General features: G+C 37.1%; 1 protein-coding gene across 6 annotated transcripts in view; it reads left to right on the forward strand.

The window, feature by feature from the left end:
• Positions 1 to 1,522: 1,522 nt before the first annotated feature.
• The window catches only part of PDE1A (phosphodiesterase 1A), a 378,552-nt gene continuing 355,447 nt past the window's right edge, over positions 1,523 to 24,627 (forward strand). Inside the window, exons 1-2 of one of the 6 annotated variants that reach the window (XM_020888672.2) lie at positions 1,523 to 1,702; positions 2,112 to 2,222. In XM_020888672.2, coding sequence (XP_020744331.1) covers positions 2,122 to 2,222 — 101 coding nt within the window. In that variant the 5' untranslated portion in view covers positions 1,523 to 1,702; positions 2,112 to 2,121. The other 5 variants (XM_070475918.1, XM_020888668.2, XM_020888666.2 and 2 more) reach the window with 5 other exon arrangements.

Genomic DNA, 24,627 nt, shown 5'->3' on the forward strand with positions numbered 1-24,627 from the left:
CCCTGACAATCAAAGTTAACCTGTGATTCATATGCCTTAAGCCTAGGTAGTTAACAGCGGGCTATTATCAATAGGCCTGTGGCCATACCCCAATAACATAATAGAATATATGATTCTATTCGGTTACACAGATAATTAGGGTATTCTTTTAGGCGATGGAGAGCCTTGGGGCTCTTCCTTCTGGGAGCCTGGCTTTCCAGCTGGTACATTGTTTCCATAGATACTGGGCATATAGTTCAAAGTCCACAGTCCGGCCCAAGATGGAGTCCTGCTTTCAGGATAGAGCCTGTTCTGTTTCTTCCTTCAACACGATCTGCTGATGAGGAACTGTGGATACTGAAGAATAGTGAATACAGACATGGAGAACAATGTGTATGGCGGGCTGACTGCAATTTAGATGCAGATTTTCCAATGAGGGCTGGGTTGGCTCCCCTAGCCCCTGAGTTATTCAAGGGTCTACTGTTCATAGGAGAAGGAAATGGCAACCCACTCTAGTATTCTTGTCTGGAGAATTCCATGGACAGAGAAGTCTGGTAGGCTACAGTCCATGGGGTCGCAAAGAGTCGGACACGACTAAAGTGACTCAGTACGCACATACTACTGTTCATATTACAACTTTAACTACTAGTTATGGTCAGTGTTTCTTAGACATAGTAGCTTTATAGTGGAAGCTTTCTTTGACAGTAAAATCATAGTGCTTATTTTAAAGGATTGGATTTAAATCTGAGGACTGTCTTTCTCAGTTTTCTCAACTATTAAATGGAAATATTACCTACCTCATAGACTTTTTATAAGAATTTGAAAAAGTAATACTATTAGGTACTGGGAACAGTGTCTGACACATAATAAGTACTCAACAGATATTAGATATTGTTACTTATGTACTGCTGTGAATATCTCTACCTTAAACCTTAGGATAACAGACAAGCTTTCTTGCAGGGAGGAATAAAACTACATTTGTGTCTCTAAACAAGCAAAAAGAGATATTGCTTTTAAGTATATTTTTCTTAGCAGCTTGCACATAGCAATAGCTGTTTTGAAGCGCATACTCAAGGTCTGTGCTTGTTTCAAAGAAAGCTCACCATGTGTTGGGAGTTTGGCAGATGACTCGGTTCTGATCATTTTATGTCCACTTCCTCTCATTTTTCTTCTGAAATGCACAAGCAGCCCAGCGTCGTTTTCTCTCTTCTTCTCCATCTTCTTTTCCCCCCTCTACCCTCACTACCCTTCTTTCCCTTCAACACATGCACACAAGCATGCACGTTAGTTTTCTCTTATTTATTTTTTTAACCCCCAAGGGACTCACGGAGCCGTCTGTGTGCAGCTGCTGTGTTTTCCACTTATTAAATTGGCAGTTACCTACTGTGTAGAGTTGCTAGGAGAAGGTGAATAAGCATGATTGGAACATCATCGGTGCACACATTTTTTTCAATAACAACCTGTGGAGCTCTGTGGTCTGTCTTCTGTGTGGCTCTTAACGTTATTTTTCTCATTGTTGTCGTTAATATTTGTTGAATTTATCGTTAGAGGCTTGTATTTTTTTAACTCTTTAAATCCCAGATCAATTGAGAAACAAAAACCTTGGCATTTAAACCAGCCACTTTTTTCTCAGGGTGGTGCTGCGGATACTGGTTCCTACCATCTGTTTTCTTGTTACATCCAGCCCTCCTTCCGTTGGTAGAGAGGGATTCAGCTTCTTCTGGTGCGCTAAAAGTCATTCATGTTTCTCTTTTGAATAATAGATCTCAGAAACTGTAGGAATTCTGATGTGCTTCAGTGCATGGAACAGTAACAGATGAGCTGCTTTGGGGAGAGCTGGAGCGCTCAGTCGGTCAGTAGTACAGTAGCAGGCTCACATGTGCCGATTGTTTCTGTGAGGTCAGAGGATCTGTTTATACTGCTGTCTGCTTGAAGGGGGGGTGGGTGATGTGGTGAACGGTGGATATGCCTGTCAAAGTCAATAGCAATTCTGGCAGAAGCTGCCGTCAGCTTAGTAAATCTGCAATGTTTTGATAGATAAGAGATGCTAGTGTGTAACTGTTTAAGATTTGTAGTGGACTGAGGAATGCTTGTTCTAGCTGCTGAAACTGACTGTAAATATATTGCCTTAGGAGTATCATCATGGGGTCTACTGCTACAGAAACTGAAGAACCGGAAAACACTACTTTTAAGTATCTCATAGGAGAACAGACTGAAAAAATGTGGCAACGCCTGAAAGGAATGTGAGTAAGCTCTTTGCTGGGTTCTGTGTTTTTATCCACCTCTCTGATAAAAAAAATTTTTTGAGTATTAACATATTGAATTATTGGCACTTTCTGACTGTGGATTAGTGTTTCCTTTAGAAAGATTTTCTCTTAAAAAAATGTGTCAGTCTCAGCTAACAACTTGCTTGAAGGGTGAATACTTTTTGTGCAGGTATATTTTATGTAAAGTAAGGTAATTCCCTAAGAATTCACTTCATTGTTAGACTGCATGGCTTCTTTTATACATTCTGTGTGTGTTACTTAGATACGTGGTTTAGATATGCAGAAAAGTAATTAGAAAAGCTGCTTGCCAGGGTACTTGTGGAAATAAAATTTCTCTCAGATAAAGAGACATTGCTGTTAGCACTTATTTCTTTGTGATTAGATTTTGAAGAAAAAGGACAGGATTAATATGATAATAGATCATTATATTCCATTGTGCTTATTCATTATGCCTTAATTAATAATACATTTTTAAGGAGAAAAAGTTTATGTTGTAAAATTACTAGCAGCACACCAAACTTGCTTGAGAGTTTTGGCTTAAATCAACCAACTCACTTCTGAGACTATAGAATAGCTCATGGTATGAAATAGACTTTTGTAAGATGGGTCAAGAAGTGTGCTTATGTCCGCATGAAATGTAAGTACTAGAGTCAAACTTAATTGCAGTGCTACTTACCTTGCTATTTAAAGAGCATCTAGGTTTTTTTCCCAGTGTATGTAAATTATTCCTGCTTAGTGTTCCAGCACACTATGTTTATATGCTTTTAAAAATTATGTCATAATTGTAAAATCAGATTTAATATTTGTATAAAAATATGAAATATGAATTTTTACAGCCAATTGCAATTACTTAGCATATTTGCAGACTTCAATATATTTGCTTTTCTATAATAATAGCTGAAGGAATCTTACACTAGGAGATACAGAGGTTTATCAGAATTCTTATTTCTAATGTTATGTATACATATTGTTGTATAAAATGCAACATTTGAATAAAGTTAATGTTGCTGTCTTGATATGTATGGTTTTTTTAAAGAAAAATTATATCCAACTATGTTAGGTAAAAATTCTACTTTCTTCTATTTGAAATGTATTTAATGATGTCTGTATAATTAGTGTTCACTGTATATATTTTTACACTTGAAGTAGTACATGGTGTTACAGTGCACTGGTATAAGAACACACTAATAATGCAAACAACGTTTAACAGAGAATCACTTTTTAAAAGGAAGCCATCTTTACATCATTTGAATGAATTAGAGAAATATGTTTCCAAGACTCACTGAAGATTTAGAAATCACAGGTTTTTTTTTTCCATAGAGGTGGTTCTCTAGTGAAACAAATAATCCTAAAAAGCAAATAACAGCTTACAAAATTAATCAGCACAGATGAAAATTAGACATTGGCAGTCATCAGATGATTTGCATCCTAACCTAATGAGTGGTTGAACATCTGTAGTACTGGAAAAATTATATTTCATATTTCAGCCTAGTTTAGATTTTCTTCCCTTTAGCAGGACAGGATGGTTTTGGTTTTTAGTTTGTTCTATTTTTCTGCAGTTATTTGAATGCATGAAGATGTATGGTAGTGAGTTTATGCATATGTCTTTAAAAAATTTAAAAAGTGAATGTGTGTCTACCTAACATTTTAGGGCAAAATTATCCGACTTTCACTTTAACACTTGATGTCAAAGATCAACTTCTCTTTTTTGTTTTTTGGAAGAAGGTGATAGAGTCATTTAGCAGTAGAGCTTCATGACTTGATATTCAACATGGATGTAGGATATTATTATATACATACCTATATAAATTTTGAATTGTGTCTACGTGGAGCCACTGGATGACCATATAGAACACCGAATGACCAAATTACTAACCAGGTTTTTTGTTTTTTAATTATTGCTAACCTGATGGAAATAACTGAACGCTTTTGCATGCCAAAGCAAGAATTTCATTTTGATACTATTTTAACTTGTACTTTGACTTAAGACATTTCCAGTATTCCAGGTTTAGAACTGTCAAAACAAAAAGCTCTACATCTAAAATCTGCATTACTAAGACAACCGAATTGTTTTATTATGGTCTTTTGTGTAGTCTGCATTCAAAGGCATGATGTGAGGGACTCCCTATTCCATTGCTGAGATTGTCTTGCCTATTTAAAATGTTATATTGACTCAAACAGAATTTTAGCTTATTGAAATGTCTAGTATGAGAATTCCAGTTTTAAGTATTGGCAATTAAAATTATGTTACTCATGAATGCTATCAAATAATTTTACAATAATTTCTTAGTTTAGCAAAAAAAAAAAAGACTCAATCCTTAGGATGTTTGTTTGGAAAGTAATTTTTAAAAAAATTTTGCACTGCAAAATGCAAACTTTACAAATGTGTTTATTTACTTCAACAGGATATTCTATTCTTAAGTGGGTTTACAATAAGTACATTTCTGAAGTTAAACAAAAATAGAGACAAAGGTTAAAGTAAAATAAGGTAATTCCAGTATACCTTAAAAATGGAAAACAAGAATCACTACAGGTAGATACTTACAGAAAGTATTTTATAGGTGTTTTTATATAACATTATATTTTAGAACACTTTTTTTTTTCAGTCCATAGAAGTATTATGTTTTGTAGCACATGTGAAAATCTTGGTAAACTGAATTAAAATATCAATTCTTCTCTATCATTTTGTTGATTTCTTTCATTGAACTTTTAAATCTCCTCATACAATATTAATTGAAACAGTATATTCAGTGATGTGCTAGGAAATTTCTTATTCCTTTGTGGGAACAAAGGTGAAACAGTTTTCCTTTCCCATTTCTGATGTAGACTTGTATGCTTTGTTCTATTAATTTTCTTTTTATAGTTGTGGCTCTTTAGCTTTCTTCAATCCATCTTCTACTACTAATTTGTCAGTCAGAATGACAATTTAGGTTCTACACAATGACTCACCGCCTCTGATGGTAGGAATGTTAGCAAATGACTATGGCATCATGTTCTTCATAAACTACCTTTAAAAAATAATCATATACTTGTTCATTAATTACCAGCTGTTTAGGATTTAGAAAACACATCCTAATTCTTTTGCTACCTTTACATCTGATGAAATTCTGGTCCAGAAGTTTCCTGTGACTCTGGGGCCTATATTACTTCTTACATATTGAGAATAGTTTTCTAACAGTGGACTTTGCAAAGTTGTTAAGTTTCTTATTTTCTATGCAGAAAGTTGAAAATTTTATATTTTTTCATTTATAGATAGTAGTTTTTTCAATTTAAAAATAATCTTTTTTTGTGTCATGATAAAATTGCTGATAAATCCTAGTCTCTATTCTCATGTGGATGAGTATGTGACTCTTTTGATGGCTTAGCCAGGCAAATCAGTTAAGAAAATCAGTTCGTTAGTCATAAAACTAATTTGAAGAAAACCATCTCATGAAACTTGTATTGGTGTGTAGATAAAATGTTAATATAAATCTCCTTGCATAGCATTATGTTGTGCATAACATTATGTTATAGTTTCTCTAATGGGCATTGCTGAGGTGAAATACCTTAGAGATTAAGAAATTTAACTCTGGAAACAGTCAGATATTTTCTAATGCTATCCATTATTTAACTGAGTGACTGGAAAGATGCTTAGCTTTTCGAACTTCACTTATTTGTAAGATTGAATTGTTTATTTAATCATTCAGTCATTCAATAAATACCTACTGATTGTGTAGTGCGTCAGGCAGAGGCACTTACATTCTTGATGAGGAAACAAATGACAAAAAAGTAAATTACAGAAAAGTAAGCTAAAATGGAGTAAGAAATGACCTGAAGAAAATGCACCAACCAGGTCATGTGATCAAGAGTTACTTGGAGAAGATATTTTGAATAGTCAGGGATGACTTCTCTCAGGAGGTGACCCTTCAGCTAAGATGGACAAAAATTGATATCTATCCCATTAGATCTTGGGACAACAGAGAGAGCTAATGAATGACACAAATAATCTTTGCCCAAGTTCAGAATTAAGTGAGGGACAGATATAGGAGTCCATAGATGGAGATAGAAATGACAGTGAAAGTGAAAGTATGAAAGTGTTAGTTGCTTAGTTTTGTCTGACTCTGTGCGACCCCATGGACTGTAGCCCACCAGGCTCCTTGGTCCATGAGATTCTCTAGGCAAGAATACTGGAGTGGGCTGCCATTCCCTTCTCCAGGTGATATTCCTGACCCAGGAATTGAACCCAGGTTTCTTGCATTGTAAGCAGATCATTTACTGTATGAGCTACCAGGGAAACCCTAGAAATGACAGCTTTATTGAAAAACTAAACTTTTAATGGAGGGTAGGTTTTTGGTTTGCAGCAGAAGAAGCCAAAATGCTTCTGAATTCAACTGACTCCCCCAAACTGTAGACTTTCCCAAACAGAAACAAAATCACTTCTCCTAAATTTACCTTATGATCTTTAACATATGAGATGTGCTTTCTTACAAGTAGAATATCCCTTCCACACCTGCTGAAAAGGACAGCTTAATACACCTAAGTCTAATTTCTTCTGCACAATTCACCAACCAAATGTTGCTTCTCTTCCTTTGTGAAAGAGTGTGAAAAGCAGCAAAGAGAAGTCTGGAAGGCTTTTCAAATAAAAGGTCTTTCTACCTAGAAGGAAGTTTTAGGATCTGGAAATCTAGGTGTTGCCAGAATGAAGATAGTGAAAATTATAAATAATGTATAACTGAAAATGGGAAAAATATCCTTATCAATTTTATAGTTGTTGGGAACATTAAATGCATTAATGCCTATAAACTGCTTAGAACAGTGTCTAGAATTCAAGAAACCCTAAGTGTATCACCATTAGTACTGATAATATATGCAGAAGCAAAATACTATTTCTTAAGGTAATTTTCTTATCAGAATCAGTAGATAGAACAGGATTGTCAAGATGAGAAAAGAAAGCTTTCTTTTAGCTCAGAGGAAGTGGTCTCACCAAGAGACCCAGGTTTCCCCTTACCAGAACAATTGCACTCAAGGATTTACATTTCTCTGGGGCAAGCCCCTGTTATGTCAGAATAAAATGCTGAGGAAGAGAAGCAAACTGGTCTTGAGAGTTTCACTGATAGACAGTTGCCTTGATGGATTCACTGTCTTTTGTTCAGCATTCTGTAGTGGTCTTAGAATAGATTTTAGGTCTCCATAATCAGGTATGACCTAGGGCTAATCTGGTTTCCTGAGTCACTCAGGCTTGAAAACCACTCGTTAGGTCTTTTTTTAAAAAAAAAATTTTTTTTTTTTTTTTTAGCTGGAGGCTAATTACTTTACAATATTGTAGTGGTTCTTGTCATACATTGACATGAATCAGCCATGGATATACATGTATTCCCCATCCCAATCCCCCCTCCCACCTCCCTCTCCACCCGATCCCTCTGGGTCTTCCCAGTGCACCAGGTCCGAGCACTTGTCTCATGCATCCAACCAGGGCTGGTGATCTGTTTCACCCTAGATAATATACATGTTTTGATGCTGTTCTCTTGAAACATCCCACCCTCGCCTTCTCCCACAGAGTCCAAAAGTCTGTTCTATACATCTGTGTCTCTTTTTCTGTTTTGCATATAGGGTTATCATTAGGTCTTTTCTTATCCCTGTCTAGGTCTGATTCTTAAGAGAGTTTATTTCCAAGTAATTATTGTCATGTCCCATGGTCATTCCTTTTGTCAGTTCATCTTAGAATATACCAGATTACCATTATGTTATTAGATTTTGTCCTTTATTCTAACATATTTCAGTCAGCTAATCAAATTAAATATTTGAGCAATATTGATTCCCATCTGAAAGGACTGTGCTATAAGTCATTTGTATTTGAAAGAAACTGTTCATTAGCATTATTAAACAGATAAGAATGTTAAAGGCTTATGAGAATCCTGGTATTCCTCATACCTGATCTGAGAAATAACTATTTATTGTTAAGAAAAGTTATAAAAATGTTAACAAGTTATAAGAGGCATATTTGTGAGACATTTTGACTCTTGGTTTCTCCTTTTTTTTTTTTCTTGAAGTTGTTCAAAGAGATTATATTTTATTTTATAATTTGTAAAATATTTAAAAACACATTTTTGTTAAATAGACCCCAAAATGCTCAAAGCAAATAGTTTCTTGTGGGTGAAATTTTCATATTTATAGCTATTCAAAGAAAGTTCATAATGAGTCATGAAAAAGTGGTAAAATTTCTAAGTGCCACTGTCTACAGGGCAGCAAAACAGAAGTCGGCCTTAATTAAACTCTACATGATCATGGAGCATTAGAAGATTCTTGGAATTTTGATTATGAATCAGGTCCTTGATAAATTAGGAGAAAATCACAATAGACTCCTTATTAGATAAGCAACAGTATGATGGCTTTAATTCATTTAAAATTGATTAAAGACTTTCTAAGACTTGGTTAAAAATAAACTGCATTTGGAGCAAGCCAAGAAAAAAAATACTTAAAAATCACTTTACAAGTGAATCATAGTAATAATCACACTTTATAATTCTTTTGTGCTTTATGCCTTCTAAAATATTTTTCTTTTGATCTATATAGTTCAGATTTACATGGTTCAAATTATCCTGTTTTTCTGATGAGAAAACTGAGCCTCAAAGACATTAAATCACCTGACTAATGTTCCTCTATTAGTAGGAGGGGAACAAGATACCTAGGCCCATATCTATTTCATTTAATACTGACTTAGATAATTTCATTTAACATTTGAGACTCACTATAAAACCTGACATTTCAGGAGTTAAAAGCTGCTCTCTTATTTTGATTTTTCCACAATCCTGCCATCTGTTTGCCTAATTCTGAATACTCAAAGATGAATACTAAGGGGAGTTATCACTTGGCATATGCTTTAGATGTTGGAAACTCCCCAGTTCTATTCCTCTCCTTTTCTAGGGTATGTATCACCGTTATCCCTTTAATTAAATTATTTAATCAATGATCCTAGGTAGAATTTAAAAAGGAGTTTGACCTTTCCTAAACTTTATTGCCCTTTTCGAGCTTGGACTCTTACAAAATTATTCTAACTTATTTGGCCGTTAGTAAGCCAAACAACAGAGAAAGATAACCGTGCACAGTGGAAACATCAGGATGTCTGTCTCTGAAGATTTTTATTTACCAATGATAATAAAGCCAGGAGTTCTAATGATTAACACTAAATATTTTATTTTGGCTATGCTTTCTCTTCTTTCCGTATTATAAAGGATTTTAAGCATATGATACAGTTCTTTTTTAAAGTGAGCATTTCTCCTTTTGTTTATTTTAGAAAAATCACCTAAGTGGAGTTTATTCTGCTTTATTGCCCCTAGTTAAAGGCACATAGTATTTTCCTCATTGTTTCATTTGGAAATGGTTACTAGATGGGTTAAGGAGCTCTTTTGAACTGTAAGAATTCTCAAAATCTTTGCTACCTCCTGGTGGTTCCAATATGAAAAAGTATCTTTATTTGTGTGACCCTTTTGATATTTCATCCCCCAGCCCATCTCTGCTTTAATATCTCAAGTTTTCCAAAGAGCTCTCTATTTTCCAGGAATTCTTTTATGCTGTTGTTTACTATTACAATATGGTCTAGTTTGTTCTTTACTTCCTGCATCCACTCTGGGATTATCCCTCCCATCCTGACCCTGAGCTTGTGTGTTGGCTGACTTGCTTTGGCCAATGGGATGTTAGCAAATGAGATACAAGCAAAGGCTTGGGAAGGGCTTATGTTTTGGGGTTTACTCTGTCATGTTGCTCTTTGGAACTCTCATATTAGTGCTGGAAGAAGCCTGGTTAAGCCTATTGGAGAATGAGCATGTGGCACAGATATAAGCCATTTCCAGCTGAGGCTCCTCTAGACCAACCAGACCATCAACCATCAGATGTGTGAGTGAGATCTTCCTGGATTATCCAGCTTCCTCAAAATCATGACAAAATAGTAAATGTTTATTGTTTTTGGCTACTAAGTTGAAAGATGGTTTGTTATACACATACATAGACTACCACCCCCCACCCCCTCCCCACGACATCAACTGATAAATAACTAAAATCAAACTCTTAGCCTCTAAACTTTTTATATACTTCTCTGGCTTCTAGTTTTTTCCTGCTAACTCTCTTCTTCTTCTTCTTTTTTTTTTTTAATCATCTCCTATCATTCATTTCTTTTACCCAGTCAAAAATTGGGAAATCTTTCAGAGATTATAAAAATAAAAATGGAAGTCCCTATTTTCAGAAAGTGAGTCCAATAAAATTCTCTTCCATGTTATTTTCACCAGTAACAATATCCATGATACTTACACACACAGTATTTCTTCCAGTACATAATCACTCAGTAGCCTGTGCATTCAAGTTGTATTGCTCTTAGATTTCTTTGAACAAATATAATTTTCCACCAAATAGAAGAGAAACATAGAATATGGCAGAGAAACTGAATAGTTTCATAAGAGAAGATGGTTCATATCCCGTTACCCTGGCAACAGGCACTGGGAACGCCAGGGCTCCCCACACATCCTGTTGCCCTGACAACAGGTCAGGCAGGGCATGGGAAGGCCCGGTTCCCACTCTTCTAGGCCTTTTCCTTGCAACCACAAAGAAAAAGGAGAAAGTGATTTTGCATTTTGTTCTTCCCTACCGGAATATTTCTTCTATTATCTGAATCATTCCAGTATAAGATTATCTTTCCAGATGTATGAGAGGGTAAGAAAATAGTGACCTGAATTTTTATATTCATAATCTCTGAAACATTTGCTAGTTTTTGACTGAGCTAAAAATGATAGGGAAAAAAGGAGAGGGAGGGAATAAAGCAGTAGAGGTAGTAAATTGTGTAAACCAGATCAGTAGTGTACGAATAATACAGCAGCCAAGAGCTGATTTGGAGTCTGTGTCATTTCGCTACATTGGTTAGGCTTAGTTAAGTTTTAAGAAGTTCATCTGAGAAAGTCAAATCTGTGAAATGGTTGCTTATTTGGTTCCTGTATTTTGTGAACAGGCAGTGCATAGCCTAACACCATAAAATGACATTCTGTTATAAATTGTTTTGCCCAATTAATTTTCAGTTCTGTAAAACTTTTCCCCTTTTTTATTCTTATTCAACTCTTATTATCTTTCATCACTTATCTTTTCTTATGATACAGAGTTGACAAGAAAGCAAGCTGTTTGAATTCTTATTTTCCTTCCCTCTCTGTTACTTAAGCAATTGGTTTGATTATGTAAAGGAAATACACTTTATTTTGGGGGCTGGAAGTTATTTTGTTTTTATAATTTTTAGTTTTGTATAAACTAGTTGTCTGTTTAAAACTGACAAAAACATTTGCTGTTGTTTAGTTGCTAAGTCATGTTTGACTCTTTTGCGACTCCATGGACTGACTATAGCCCTCCAGGTTCTTCTGTCCATGCGATTTCCCAGACAAGGGTACTGGAGTGGGTTGCCATTTCCTGCTCTAGGGGATCTTCCCAACAAGGGGTCAAACCTGTGTCTCTTGCACAGGCAGGTGGATTTTTTTACCACTGAGCTACCAGAGAAGCCCATGACAAATAACATCAGTTATGCTATTACTGCTGCTGCTGCTGCTAGGTCGCTTCAGTCCGACTCTGTGCAACCCCATAGACGGCAGCCCACCAGGCTCCCCCACCCCTGGGATTCTCCAGGCAAGAATACTGGAGTGGGTTGCCATTTCCTTCTCCAGTGCATGAAAGTTAAAAGTGAAAGTCAAGTTGCTCAGTCATGTCTGACTCTTAGTGACCCCATGGACTGCAGTCTACCAGGCTCCTCCGTCCTTGGGATTTTTCAGGCAAGAGTACTGGAGTGCTATTACTAGTGTCCACCAATTTTCCCATGAGTTAAAATCTTAGTTGATTCCTTTAATTTTAAAAGTAGAATAACAGAATACCTAGAATTCCTAGGTAGAGTAGCAAGCTTAAAATTCTAAAAAACAAAAATCTTGAACTTCTGTAAACCAGAGTCTTATTGTTGAAGAGAAGAGAAGCTAAATCTTTCACTCAAAAAATAGGAAAAGGGATTTGTGAGGAAAAGACTAAATTTAAATGGAGTGAAAAAGGAACTATAGGCTGTAGAGAGGAGGTATCTTTGGGAGACTATAGCTAAGTTAAAGCTGAATTTCTGAAAGACGGGGTAAGAAAACTGAAGCCTAATCAGAATATCACTAAAACCTGTGAAAAAACACTCAACACTATGTGAGACTAGATAAGATGGCCCATCTAGGTACTCTAATTGTACTTCATGCATTATTACTGGGGGCTTCCCTGGTGGCTCAGATGGATTTTCTGCCTTCCTGGCAACCCTTCCAACTTCCCAAGAGGTAACAAGAGGGGAGAGGTAGTATCCATTTGCAATTTGTTTAGTATTATATTCTCAGTACATTAGAATAGTACATTACGTAAAGTAAGAACTTAAAAAACTGTTTCTCAATAACAAAAACCAATAATTAGGCAACGTGTAACAACAACTTCAGCTAGTAAAGCTGTATTGTTTCAGTTCAGTTTAGTTCAGTCGCTCAGTCGTGTCTGACTCTTTGTGACCCCATGAACCGCAGCACGCCAGGCCTCCCTGTCCATCAGCAGTTCCTGAAGTCCACCCAAACCCATGTCCATTGAGTCAGTGATGCCATCCAACCATCTCATCCTCTGTGGTCCCCTTCTCCTGCTGCCCTCAATCTTTCCCAGCCTCAGGGTCTTTTCAAATGAGTCAGCTCTTTGTATCAGGTGGCCAAAGTATTGGAGTTGCAGCTTCAAAATCATTCATACCAATGAACATGTATGGATATGAGAGTTGGACTATAAAGAAAGCTGAGCACTGAAGAATTGATGCTTTTGAACTGTGGTGTTGGAGAAGACTCTTGGGAATCCCTTGAACTGCAAGGAGATCCACCAGTCCATTTTGAAGATCAATCCTGGGTGTTCATTGGAAGGACTGTATTGTTTGGCAGCAAAATTAATTCAGGCTGGAAGGTCAAGAAGGTTTGATGGATTGGTAGAGATTATTGCGGATGAGGTTACATGACAAACAAAACCAAAACCAAAAGATAAGCCTTGTAATACAGTAGTTAGAATCTCAGAGGGTGGTCATATTGTGGCTGTTCAGTCTCAGTCATGTCCGTCTCTTTGCGACCTCATGGACTGCAGCAGGCCAGACTTCCCTGTCCTTCACTCTCTCCTTGAGTTTGCTCAAAGTAAAGTCCCTTTAGTCGGTGAAACCCTCCAACAGTCTCGTCCTCTGTTGTCCCTTTCTCCTCCTGATTTCAATCTTTCCCAGCATCAGGGTCTTTTCTAATGAGTTGGCTCTTTGCATCAGGTGACCAAAGTATTGGAACTTCAACTTCAGTTTCAATTCTTCCAATAAATATTCAGCATTGATTTCCTGTAGGATTACTGGCTTGATCTCCTTGCAGTCCAAGGGACTTTCAAGAGTCTTCTCCAACACCACAGTTCAAAAAGTCAGTTCTTTGATACTCAGTCTTCTTTATGGTACAACTCTCACATCCGTAGATGACTACTGGAAAAACCATAGCTTCGACTATACAGACCTTTGTTGGCAATGAATGTCTCTGCTTTTCAACATGCTGTCTAGGTTGATCATAGCTTTTCTTCCAAGGAGCAAGCGTCTTTTAATTTCATGGCTGCAGTCATCATATGCAGTGATTTTGGAGCCCAAGATAATAAAGTCTCTCACTGTCTCCATTGTTTCCCCATTTATTTACCATGAAGTGATGGGACTAGATGCCATGATCTTTTTTTTTTTTTTTAATGTTGAGTTTTAAGCCAGCTTCTTCACTCTCCTCTTTCACTTTCATCAAGAGTTCTTTAAGAAATCTTTGCTTTCTGCCATAAGCATGGTGTCATCTGCATATCTGAGTTTATTGGTATTTCTCCCTAGAATCTTGATTATAGCTTGTGCTTTATCCAGCCTGGCTTTTTGCATGATGTACTCTGCATACAAGTTAAATAAGCAGGGTGACAATATACAGCCTCAACATACTCCTTTCCCAAGTGGAACCAGTCCGTTATTCCATACCCAGTTCTAATTGTTGCTTCTTGACCTGCATACAGGTTTCTCAGGAGTCAGGTAAGGTAGTCTGGTATTCTCATCTCTTTAAGAATTTTCCACAGTTGTTGTGATCCATGCAGTCAAAAAGGCTTTAATGTAGTCAATGAAGCAGAAGTAGATGTTCTTCTGATATTTCCTTGTTTTTTCTATGATCCAACAAATGTTAGCAATTTGATCTCTGCTTTCTCTGCTTTTTCTAAATCCAGCTTGAACATCTGGAAATTCTTGGTTCACGTACTCTTGAAGCCTAACTTGGAGAATTTTGAGCATTACTTTGCTAGCATGTGAAATGGGTGCCATTGTGCAGTAGTTTGAACATTCTTTGGCATTGCCTTTCTTTGGAATTGGAAAGAAAACTGACCTTTTCCAGTCATGTGGCCTTTGCTGAATTTTCCAAATTTGCTGCATATTGAGTGTAGCACTTTAACCACTTCATCTTTTAAGGTTTGAAATAGCTCACTGGAATTCCATCACTTCCACTAGCTTTGTTCATAGTGATGCTTCCTAAGGCCCACTTGACTTTGCACTCCAGGATGTCTGGCTCTAGGTGAGTGATTATATCATCGTGGTTATCTGGGTCCTTAGGGCCTTTTGGTATAGTTCTTCTGTGTATTCTTGCCACCTCTTTTTCATATCTTCTGCTTCTGTTAGATCCATATTGTATCTGCCCTTTATTGTGCCCATCTTTGCATGCAGTGTCCCCTTGGTATCTCTAATTTACTTGACGAGATCTCTAGTCTTTCCCATTCTGTTGTTTCCCTCTGTTTCTTTGTATTGATCACTTGGGAAGGCTTTATCTCTCCTTACTATTCTTTGAAGCTCTGCATTCAGATGGATATATCTTTCCTTTTCTCCTTTGCCTTTCATTTCTCTTCTTTTCTCAACTATTTGTAAGGCCTCCTCAGACAACCATTTTGCCTCTTTGCACTTCTTTTTCTTGGGGATGATTTTGATCAGCACCTACTGTTCAATGTTGTGATCCTCCATCCATAGTTCCTCAGGTACTCTGTCAGATCTAATCACTTGAATCTATTGCCACTTCCACTGTATAATCATAAGGAATTTGATTTAGGTCACACCTGAATGGCCTAGTGGTTTTCCCTACTTTCTTCAATTTAGGTCTGAATTTGGCAATAAGGAGTTCATGATCTGAGCCACTATCAGCTCTCAGTCTTGTTTTTGCTGACTGTATAGTGCTTCTCCATCTTTCGCTGCAAATAATACAATCAATCTGATTTTGATATTGACCATCTGGGTGATGTCCATGAGTAGAATCATCTCTTGTGTTGTTGGAAGAAAGTGTTTTCCATATCAGTACATTCTTTTGGTAAAATTCTGCTACCCTCTGCCCTGCTTCATTTTGTACTCCAAGGCCAAATTTGCTTGTTTCTCCAGTTATCTCTCAACTTCCTGCTTTTTCATTCCAGTCCTCTATGATGAAAAGGACATCTATGTTTGGTGTTAGTTCTAGAAGATCTTGGAGGTCTTCATAGAACTGTTCAACTTCAGCTTCTTCTACATTAGTGGTTGGGGTATAGACTTGGATTAAATGATTTGCCTTGGAGACAATCAGGGATCATTTTGTCATTTTTGAGATTGCACCCAAGTACTGAATTTTGGACTCTTTTGTTGACTGTGAGGGTTACTCCGTTTTTTCTGAGGGATTCTTGCCCACAGTACTAGATATAATGGTCATCTGAATTAAATTCGCCCATTCCAGTCCATTTGAGTTCACTGATTTCTAAATATCATTGTTCACTCTTGCCATGGTAATTAGACCACTTCCGAATTACCTTGATTCATGGACCTAACATTCCAGGTTCCTAGGCAATATTGTTCTTTACATCTTAGGACTTTACCTTCACCACCTGACTCAGCTACAACTGGGCATTGTTTCCAGCTTGGCTCAGGCTCTTCATTCCTTCTTGAGCTATTTCTCTGGTCTTCTCCAGTAGCATATTGGGCACCTGCCGACCTGGGGAGTTCATCTTTCAGTGTCATATCTTTTTGCTTTTTTGTACTGTTCATGGGATTCTCAAGGCAAGAATGCCGAAGTGGTTTGCCATTCCCTTCTCCAGTGGACCATGTTTTGTTAGAACTTTCTACCATGACCCATCCATCTTGGGTGGCCCTACACAGCATGGCTCATAGTTTCATTGAGTTAGGCAAGGCCGTAGTCCATATGGTCCAGTTTGGTTAGTTTTCCATGATTGTGGCTTTCATACTGTCTTCCCTCTGATGGATGAGTATAAGAGGCTTGTGCAAGCTTCCTGATGGGGGGCACTGACTGTGGGAAAAACTGGGTCCAGTGTCTTGCTATTGTGGGCGGGTGATGCTCAGTAAATGTTTAATCTGTTTTTCTGCTGATGGGTGGGGCTGTGTTCACTCACTGTAATTTGGCCTGAGGCCACACTATGATCTTGTTTCCCTGGACTGTTGGAGTCAGTGCTCCTGACCCAGCATCAGGCCACTGTAGACCCACACTTCCACCAGACCTCTGAAACAGACTCTTGTGCCCTTCAAGAGTCTGTTTCCCCAGTCCTATGGGAGTTCTGTAATCAATTCCCACTGGCCTTCAAAGTCGGATTTCTGCTAAGATGGTGGGGTAGGAGGATGTGTGCTCATCTTTTGCAAGAACACCAAAATCACAGCTAGCTGCAGAACAACCATCAACAGGTTATTAAAGATGGTAGGAGGGGCAAAATTGTGTTTAGACTCAAACTTCGTACTCACCAGAGATGCTGGGAGGGCATAAACAAAAGCTTGTGCACCCTGTGACCCAGGGAAAGGAGTACTGACCCCCACTGGAGACTGAACCAGATCAACCTTTGAGTGTTTATGTGTCTCCTGCAGAGGCAGGGTTAGCAGTAGCCTGCCACAGGGACAGGGGCTCTGGCTGCAGCAGACCTGGGAGGCGCAGAATGTGGCATAGTCCTCTTGGAGGAGGTTGCCATCAGCCCCACCATAAAGCCAACCCACAGACTGTAGGTGATCCACAAACTGAACAAACACCAAGGAAGTTCTCACACTGTTGTGAAAGTCCTAGGGCCCACAACAGATTTCTCAACCCAGGGATCTAGCGAAGGGACTGAGACCCCCCCACGGAATTTTACTTTGAGGGCCAGTGAGATAGATGGTCAGGAGGGGTAAAATAATTAAAGTGCCCATACCCTGTGTCTGGCACAAAATAAGCATCTGCAATTATAAATTGCCTTTGTGGCACAACTCTGTATGAGACAGTGTGTTTGTTTTTGCCCATTCCTCTGCCAAATATAGATTGAGATAAAAGTTGACCCTAAGAACTGTATGATGGGTAGAGGCAGAGCACATCAGACACTGAGTGAGCGTCCCACTCCAAAATTCTGATTTCCTAAGTTCTGTAGAACTCATATCCTTGCAAAACTCAAATTTCTGTTCATTGTGTAGTTGAGCTGTTGGGATTGTACAGAGACTATCTCTCAGTGATTAGTGAATATTCTGAGTTGACTTGGCCCAGTAGCCCAGAGAATTCTTGGCGAGTGAAGACTACTGTGTATCCCATGAGAGTTAGTTTCCTGCTAGAATTTCCAAACTAATGAGTCAGACAAAAGGTGATAAGCTAACCGAATTTGGAGGAGATCAGCTTAAATACTTTATATTGGCTTCTGGGCTGTAGCAGTTTGTCTGCTACTGAGTTGGAGAAGACAAACTAATCCTCTTTGCACAATTCCTCAAAGAGAGACTGCAAAAGAAGTCTTAAAATGTCACAATTGACTGAGAAATTTTAACAGTGCTTGAGGTTTATTTTTACCAGACATTCAAGTCCAAGGTGTGTGACAAGGCTTCAACTAAAGTCATAATTTTCAAGCTGTCATTTAGTATTTGTGGTCTCTGACTTCATGCTGTCATGTGAATCATATTTCAATTCAGGATAAATATTTGCAAAATGTGTATCAAAAGATGCCTCTGAGAGCAAACCCTTCTACCATTAATGGAGTCATGAATTAAAGAAAGATCGTATATACTTAATGAGTAAGAATGTTCCAAAATGAAATTCACAACCAAAATAGTAGTATACAATTTAAAGAATTAAACTATACTGGCATTAGTCCCCAAATGACTTTATTATATATACTTTCCCTCTGTTTTACCTAAGGTATTATAACAAATTTTTGATTTGTTACCAAAATGGTTTTAGTTTTCTAAATAAAAAAAGATTAAATAAAATGCTAAAAATTCTTTTGTTTACCATTATTCTAATAGTTCTTTAATTTGTATCTATAATAAATTAGCATAACATCACATTCTCTTGTTAGATAAGTTGGTTGATCCATTGATAGTTATAGCACATGGAAAATAAGAAATAGCATGGAATTACTTTAGAGTACTTTGGAATTAGAAACAGGTAATTAGAAAGCAAGTAATCTTAGTTCACTAGAAAGAGGGAATGTTTAAGTTTAGAAATAGGGAATTAAGAAAGAACTCTCCTTGATAAACTCGAATTGTTTTTTTTAAGTATATGTCTTATGGGTATCAAAGTAAACACTAATTTACACAGTGTGAGTCAATCTATGGCTATCTTAGTCACTGATTAAACTATCTTAAGAATGAGAGTAAGAAATAAAGTTGTAGCAGAAGTTCATCAGGACTATACTGACATTTGTAAAGATATTGAGGTACTTTGTAAAGGAGAACTAGTATTATTCAATTTGCCCAATTCAGATGGCTTGTTAATAAAATTTAATCATTTGTTCATTCAATGACTACTCATCACTGGGCACACAGAGAGTCCCAGCATCATTCTGGGCACCAGGGATACAGTGATAAACCATACAGTCATGATCTGTACCTACATGGAATTAATCACATTTTGATGGTAAGGATGGATGATAGACAAGCAAACAAAAAAAATGCAATGTAATCTTAATAGAAGCAAATAGAATAAAATGGCAGTGTATCTGGGAGGTTCAAATGTGGCTATTTCGGCAGAGTGCTCATGGAAGAGCTTCCATGATACTGACTTGTGAAGAGGGCCCTTAGTAGAATGAGGAGTGAGCTCTGCCAAGGCCTGAAGTAGTGGGGTCCTAGACAGAGGGAGCTGAGGGCACAGCCCCCTTGGCTGGGTGCACGTGGCATGTGGAGGAAAAACAAGACCAAGAGGACCTTGGATCACAGTGGGTAAGGAAAAGAGATGAAAAATTGTGTGTGGAGAGAAAGGGAAAAGCCAAGTCATCTAAAACCCAACAGGTCATGATAATAAGGATTTTATTCTGAGCCTGGTAGAGATATTTTGGAGCTTTGAAGCCGTGAAGTGGAGTGTCTGACTTAGGTTTTAAGAAGACTTCTCTGATCATTTTGTGGAAACTAACACTGACAAGGGGGAAGGCAGGGAAGAACAAGATTAGAAATAGCATATGTTAAGAGGTTATGGCAGTTGTTCAGTTGGTAGCTTTGGTAACACTGGTACTTATAGAATTGGTAAGAAATATTCAATATTCAGATTTAGGACACAGTTAAGATTCAAGCTGGTAGGACTCATGGCGATTTGGATTGGGAATGTAAGGTTTGAAAAGAATGAGATATAATGCCTTATTTTGTATGTGTGCGTGTGTATGTGATCCTTATCAACTGGGTCTGTGGTCCCTTGTCTGAAATCCTTGGACCCAAATGTGACCTGAATTTGTAACTCTTCAGATTTTAAAATGGTAATAAGATGCCTATTCTAAAAATTACTGAATATTATCAGTGGAATCCAGGGTACCTGCCAATGAATACTTCTGGAACAAAACATGTAAATATTCACTTAATAAGGACAAAAATCATCTGTGTTCAGTTCAGATTTTGCTGCCACGTAAGTTCAGGTCAGATCAGATTTTACTGCCAAATGAAAATGTCTGGTTTTAGGATTTTCATAGCTATGGATAAGGGATTATTATTAACCTGTTACATCTCCCCACATGAGGAAGTTGGTGGTGAAGACAAAAATTTGTTTTGGAACCATGAATTTTCAGATGCCTAGCAGACATTCAAGTAGCCTTGCAAATAAATAGACAGCTGGAAAAATTAGAGGTCAGGGATGAAGGTATAAATTTGGGAGTCATCAATATATGGATATAAAGTCATGGAGCTAAATGAGATCATCTGTGGAGTTAAAATCGGTATAAGTGAGAAGAGAAACAAAGGTTGAGCCCCCAGCCACTCCAGTAATTAAAGGTTGGGAAAGGAGACAGTAAAAGACACCGAGGAGTAGGCATTGTGCTGTGGCATCTTGGAAGCCAAGAGAAGACTTTTAAGAAAGTGAGTGTTTTGTCAAACACTGCTGATGGGTCATGCAGCATGAACTGTGCCTTGGCTATTGGCTTTTGTGTGGTAGAGGTCTTTGGCTACTTTGGCAAAACCCTCTCAATGAACTGAATGGACAAAATTCTAATAGGACTGGGTAGAAGGGAAGATGAGGTAAAGAAGTGGGGGCAGCATGAATAGCCAACTCTTCAGAGAATTTTCTGTAAGGGAGAGCATAAAGGTAGGGTGACAGTGGAGGTGGTTAAGGGTAAAGAAGTTTATAAAATATAGAGATGCTATTAGAGGATTCTGATGGGAATGATGATAGAAATGATTTTGTAGAGAGTGAAAGATCAGTGCAGAGAAAGAGAGAGAGATCTACAGCTCCTTGAGTAGGTGAGAGGTAAGGACTGCTTAAGCATAGAGACTGGATCTAAGAGCAAGGTTGATCATCTATGGCAACAGGGAGGAAGGTGGTATGTTTGGGAACACTGGCAAGTAGATAGGTGTAAACATGGTGATGATCCCTTCTGATTACTTTTATTTCCTCACGGAAATGAGATAAGAGGCTATCTGCAGAGACTGAGAAAGGAAGAAAGTAGTGGAGATTTGAGGAGAACATGTGAAACAATCACCTCAGAAAGAAGGACTGTGACTAAGGTGGACCTGATGGGCAGAGCTCATCCACTTCAAGGGTATATTTAAAGGGGCATCAGCCTACATCCCTGTTTGCTTTTTTTCCTGCTTCTATGGAGGGTCAGAGCAGATGTAGAACTGGGTTTACAGAGTTACTGTTTTGTCAGAAAATGTAAATGTGATGGATGAAGAAGGGGAAGCTGGGGTTGAGGGCCTCTTTAAGGTTAAAGTTAAGGGGAAACATGAGAGCGTGGGCAGAATGATGGCCAGTGAAAAAGCAGATAAGGTCAGAAGATTGGATGTAGAGACAGAAATAATGAATTTCTGGAATGAGATGCTAGAATCAGTGACCTTTTTCTCTTCTCAAAGACACAAACTGATATAATAAACACATATTATGCGTAGACAAGCCTGTATATGAAATACAATTTGTGAAATGAATCTGTGGTAGGTGATTTTATTTTCCCCTCTTTACAAAAGTCTGCTCTGAGCTCCTTTACATTTTGTTACTAGGCTTTCTCTTCAAAACAGAAGAGGCTGTTAGAAGTGTGACCATTCCTGCAAAGAAAACAAAGCTGTCAGAGCTAATTTTAGGATGCTTTTCCTTGACAACAGCCTTTTAAATATTGCTTATACAACAATATAAATTGGCTCCAGAAATTAATGAGAGTGCGTTTGGTCAAGGAGGTTCAATTCCCTTTTACACTTGAGCTTTTCACAGTGTCATGAGAACATATAATAGGGTTTCCCCTTCACTTTGCTCCAGTGACTGATGTTTTACTCTTTATGGTGTTCTTGTGGTAGATGGTGAATTTTAATATATGTATTAAACGGGCTGAACATGAAATGAAGGACTGCTGTGAAATATAGCTTCCACAATAGGATACGGAGATTGTTTCACAACATAAGGGTTGTTGTTCCTCTTTATAGTGATGGTAGCTTAGATAATCTAAATAATTCAGACTTTAAGTTCCTGCTTGAGAACCAAATCATGTTGTGAATCTGTACATGCTAAGCAACTACTTGTCTCTTTTTTTTTAAATGATTTTATTAGCAAGAGTGAAATATACTTGGTTGAAATTGTATGATAAGACAGTCACATACATAAATACACACATATTCACACAAAATAATGATATTTAGTTATGTACTTTGGTACAAATGCAACTTCCATTTAATAACTATATATAATATTAAGCTGATAAAGTGTAAAGTGAATTAAATGTTGTAGTTTCTCTTGATATTTATTTACTTATTTTTGACCATACCATGCAGCTTGAGGGATCTTAGTTCCCGGATTAGGAATTGAATCTGGTCCCAGCAGTGAAATCACTGAATCCTACCCACTGGCCTGATTTTTATCATGATGTCATATATATAGAATTTGGTAGGTCATGACATTAAACAGTTATAAGACTTAAATGTAAAAACCACTTGTGGATAGACTTTATGTTTACTCTTCCCAGTAAATTGAATCTTCCGTTTTTGTGAAATAAATTAATTTGAGGATAATCACATGTGAGTTCATGAATATTTGAAAATTATTCTTCTAAAATGGTTGCTGTATTTTCTGTTTGGCATTTGAGGGTTGATTTTATTTGAAATTTGGTACCAGGTTGCTTACCCCAAAATAATTCTTATCATTCTTAGACCCTTGTTGAGATGTCCCCATAGGTAATGCTATGCATTTTACTGTTGGAAAATTAAATTTCTTTCTCCAGTGCATGGAGATCTTCCCTCCTGATTTTCCTTCCTTTGAGGATTGGCATGAATATGATCTGAAACTACATGACTCCTGTTTATTTGCCATCAAAGCTGTACTTGAATGTCTAAAAATGCCAGTCGCATGTTTTGGCTGGGTTTTTAGAGAAATGTAAACTTGGCTTCCTTGGTACTAATCCTGTACATTGTATAATACTTTTAATTTCAGAAATTAATTCTAATTTTTATTAAAGTATTAAAGTAGTACTGTAAGACAAGGAAACAAGTTTACTCCCCCACCCTTTGATTCTACCTGGGTCGTCTTCCTGAGACATCGACTTTCATCTTTTAGTTCTTTCTTCCTATAAATTGTCTATAGTTTAAAATACCAATTTTATATAGTTGTTCCTTGATTTATCTATTTTAAACATTATTTGACTTCATACATCAATGGATGAAAATGTAGCACTCTTAGACCAAGTTCTAGCCACTCCCTGCTTGACTTGCCCCTCATTTTTCTACTGCATTTCTATTGTCAATCCAGTGAATCACTATTTGGTGCTTATAGTATATGACTAAATTGTCTCACTTCCAAGCCAAGAAATGAAATATGGATATATTTCCTGTAGAAATAGCCCTTTGTTTTTTTCCTGAAATTATTAACTATTTCATTTTAATTGCTAGTTTATTGACCTCGATTATTATATACCTATCTCTATTTCTTTCCAGAGTCATCAAAAAAAAATGTAAGACACTCTTCAATGTATTTCCCACATCTCCATGCACACCATGTGCTTTTTCTGCCACACTCTTTTCCTTGGAGACATTGCTCTTTGAATCTTTGTCCCAGCTCCTTCTGGAGCTCTCCATGCCCAAGGCACAGCTCTCCCCTGAGACTTCCCATTGCCTTCATTCTGGGAAATACTATCAACACCCTCAGGAGTTGGGTCTGTTATTTCCTGGGTCTCATTCTTTCTTGGTTTACTTTCATTTAGGGTATGAGCTTCCTGCAATAGGACCCTTGAGAAACACACTCTCTTAAAGTACAATCATATATGAAAATATACTTTTTCTTTTATTTTGCTACAGCTTGATTAGCTCTGAAACAATAAGCTAAAATAATTTTTTCTCAGAATTTTGAAAGTATTGCTTCATTGTATTTTAACTTTTAATATTGCTGCTAAAAAGTCTGATGCCATTTAGCCCTGATATTTTTCTATGATATTCTGCCCAACATCCATAAGCCAGGATTTTGTTTTTATTCCCTTTTCTTTGGAAATTCCATGATAATAACACTGGTATGAGAATGTTATAATGGAAAATTGGTTGGTCCTTTCAGTCTGGAAATGGATGCCCTTCAGTTTGGGGAAAATTTCTTCATTTTTTTTTTTATTTGATTATTTTCTTCTTGCCATTTCCTTCATTTAATCTTTCTGGGATTTATATGTTTTTCCTTCTGCATTAAGCCTCAAATTTTCTTATATTTACTCTCTTCTTGTCCATTTTTGCTTTTTACTTTTTATTTATTGAAGCAACATCAGTTGATAACAAGTTTCGTGTGCACATTATATTTCGACTTCTATATATACTAACAGCATGTTCACGACCACAGTTATTTTGACCATATAGTCATTTTTACTTTTTAAAAGGAAAACTTAAAACTTTTTTTTTTCTAATCCTAATTTTATTTTATTTTTTTTCCATTTATTTTTATTAGTTGGAGGCTAATTACTT

The sequence above is a fragment of the Odocoileus virginianus genome, chromosome 13 (assembly GCF_023699985.2).
Source record: "Odocoileus virginianus isolate 20LAN1187 ecotype Illinois chromosome 13, Ovbor_1.2, whole genome shotgun sequence".
NCBI lineage: Eukaryota > Metazoa > Chordata > Mammalia > Artiodactyla > Cervidae > Odocoileus > Odocoileus virginianus.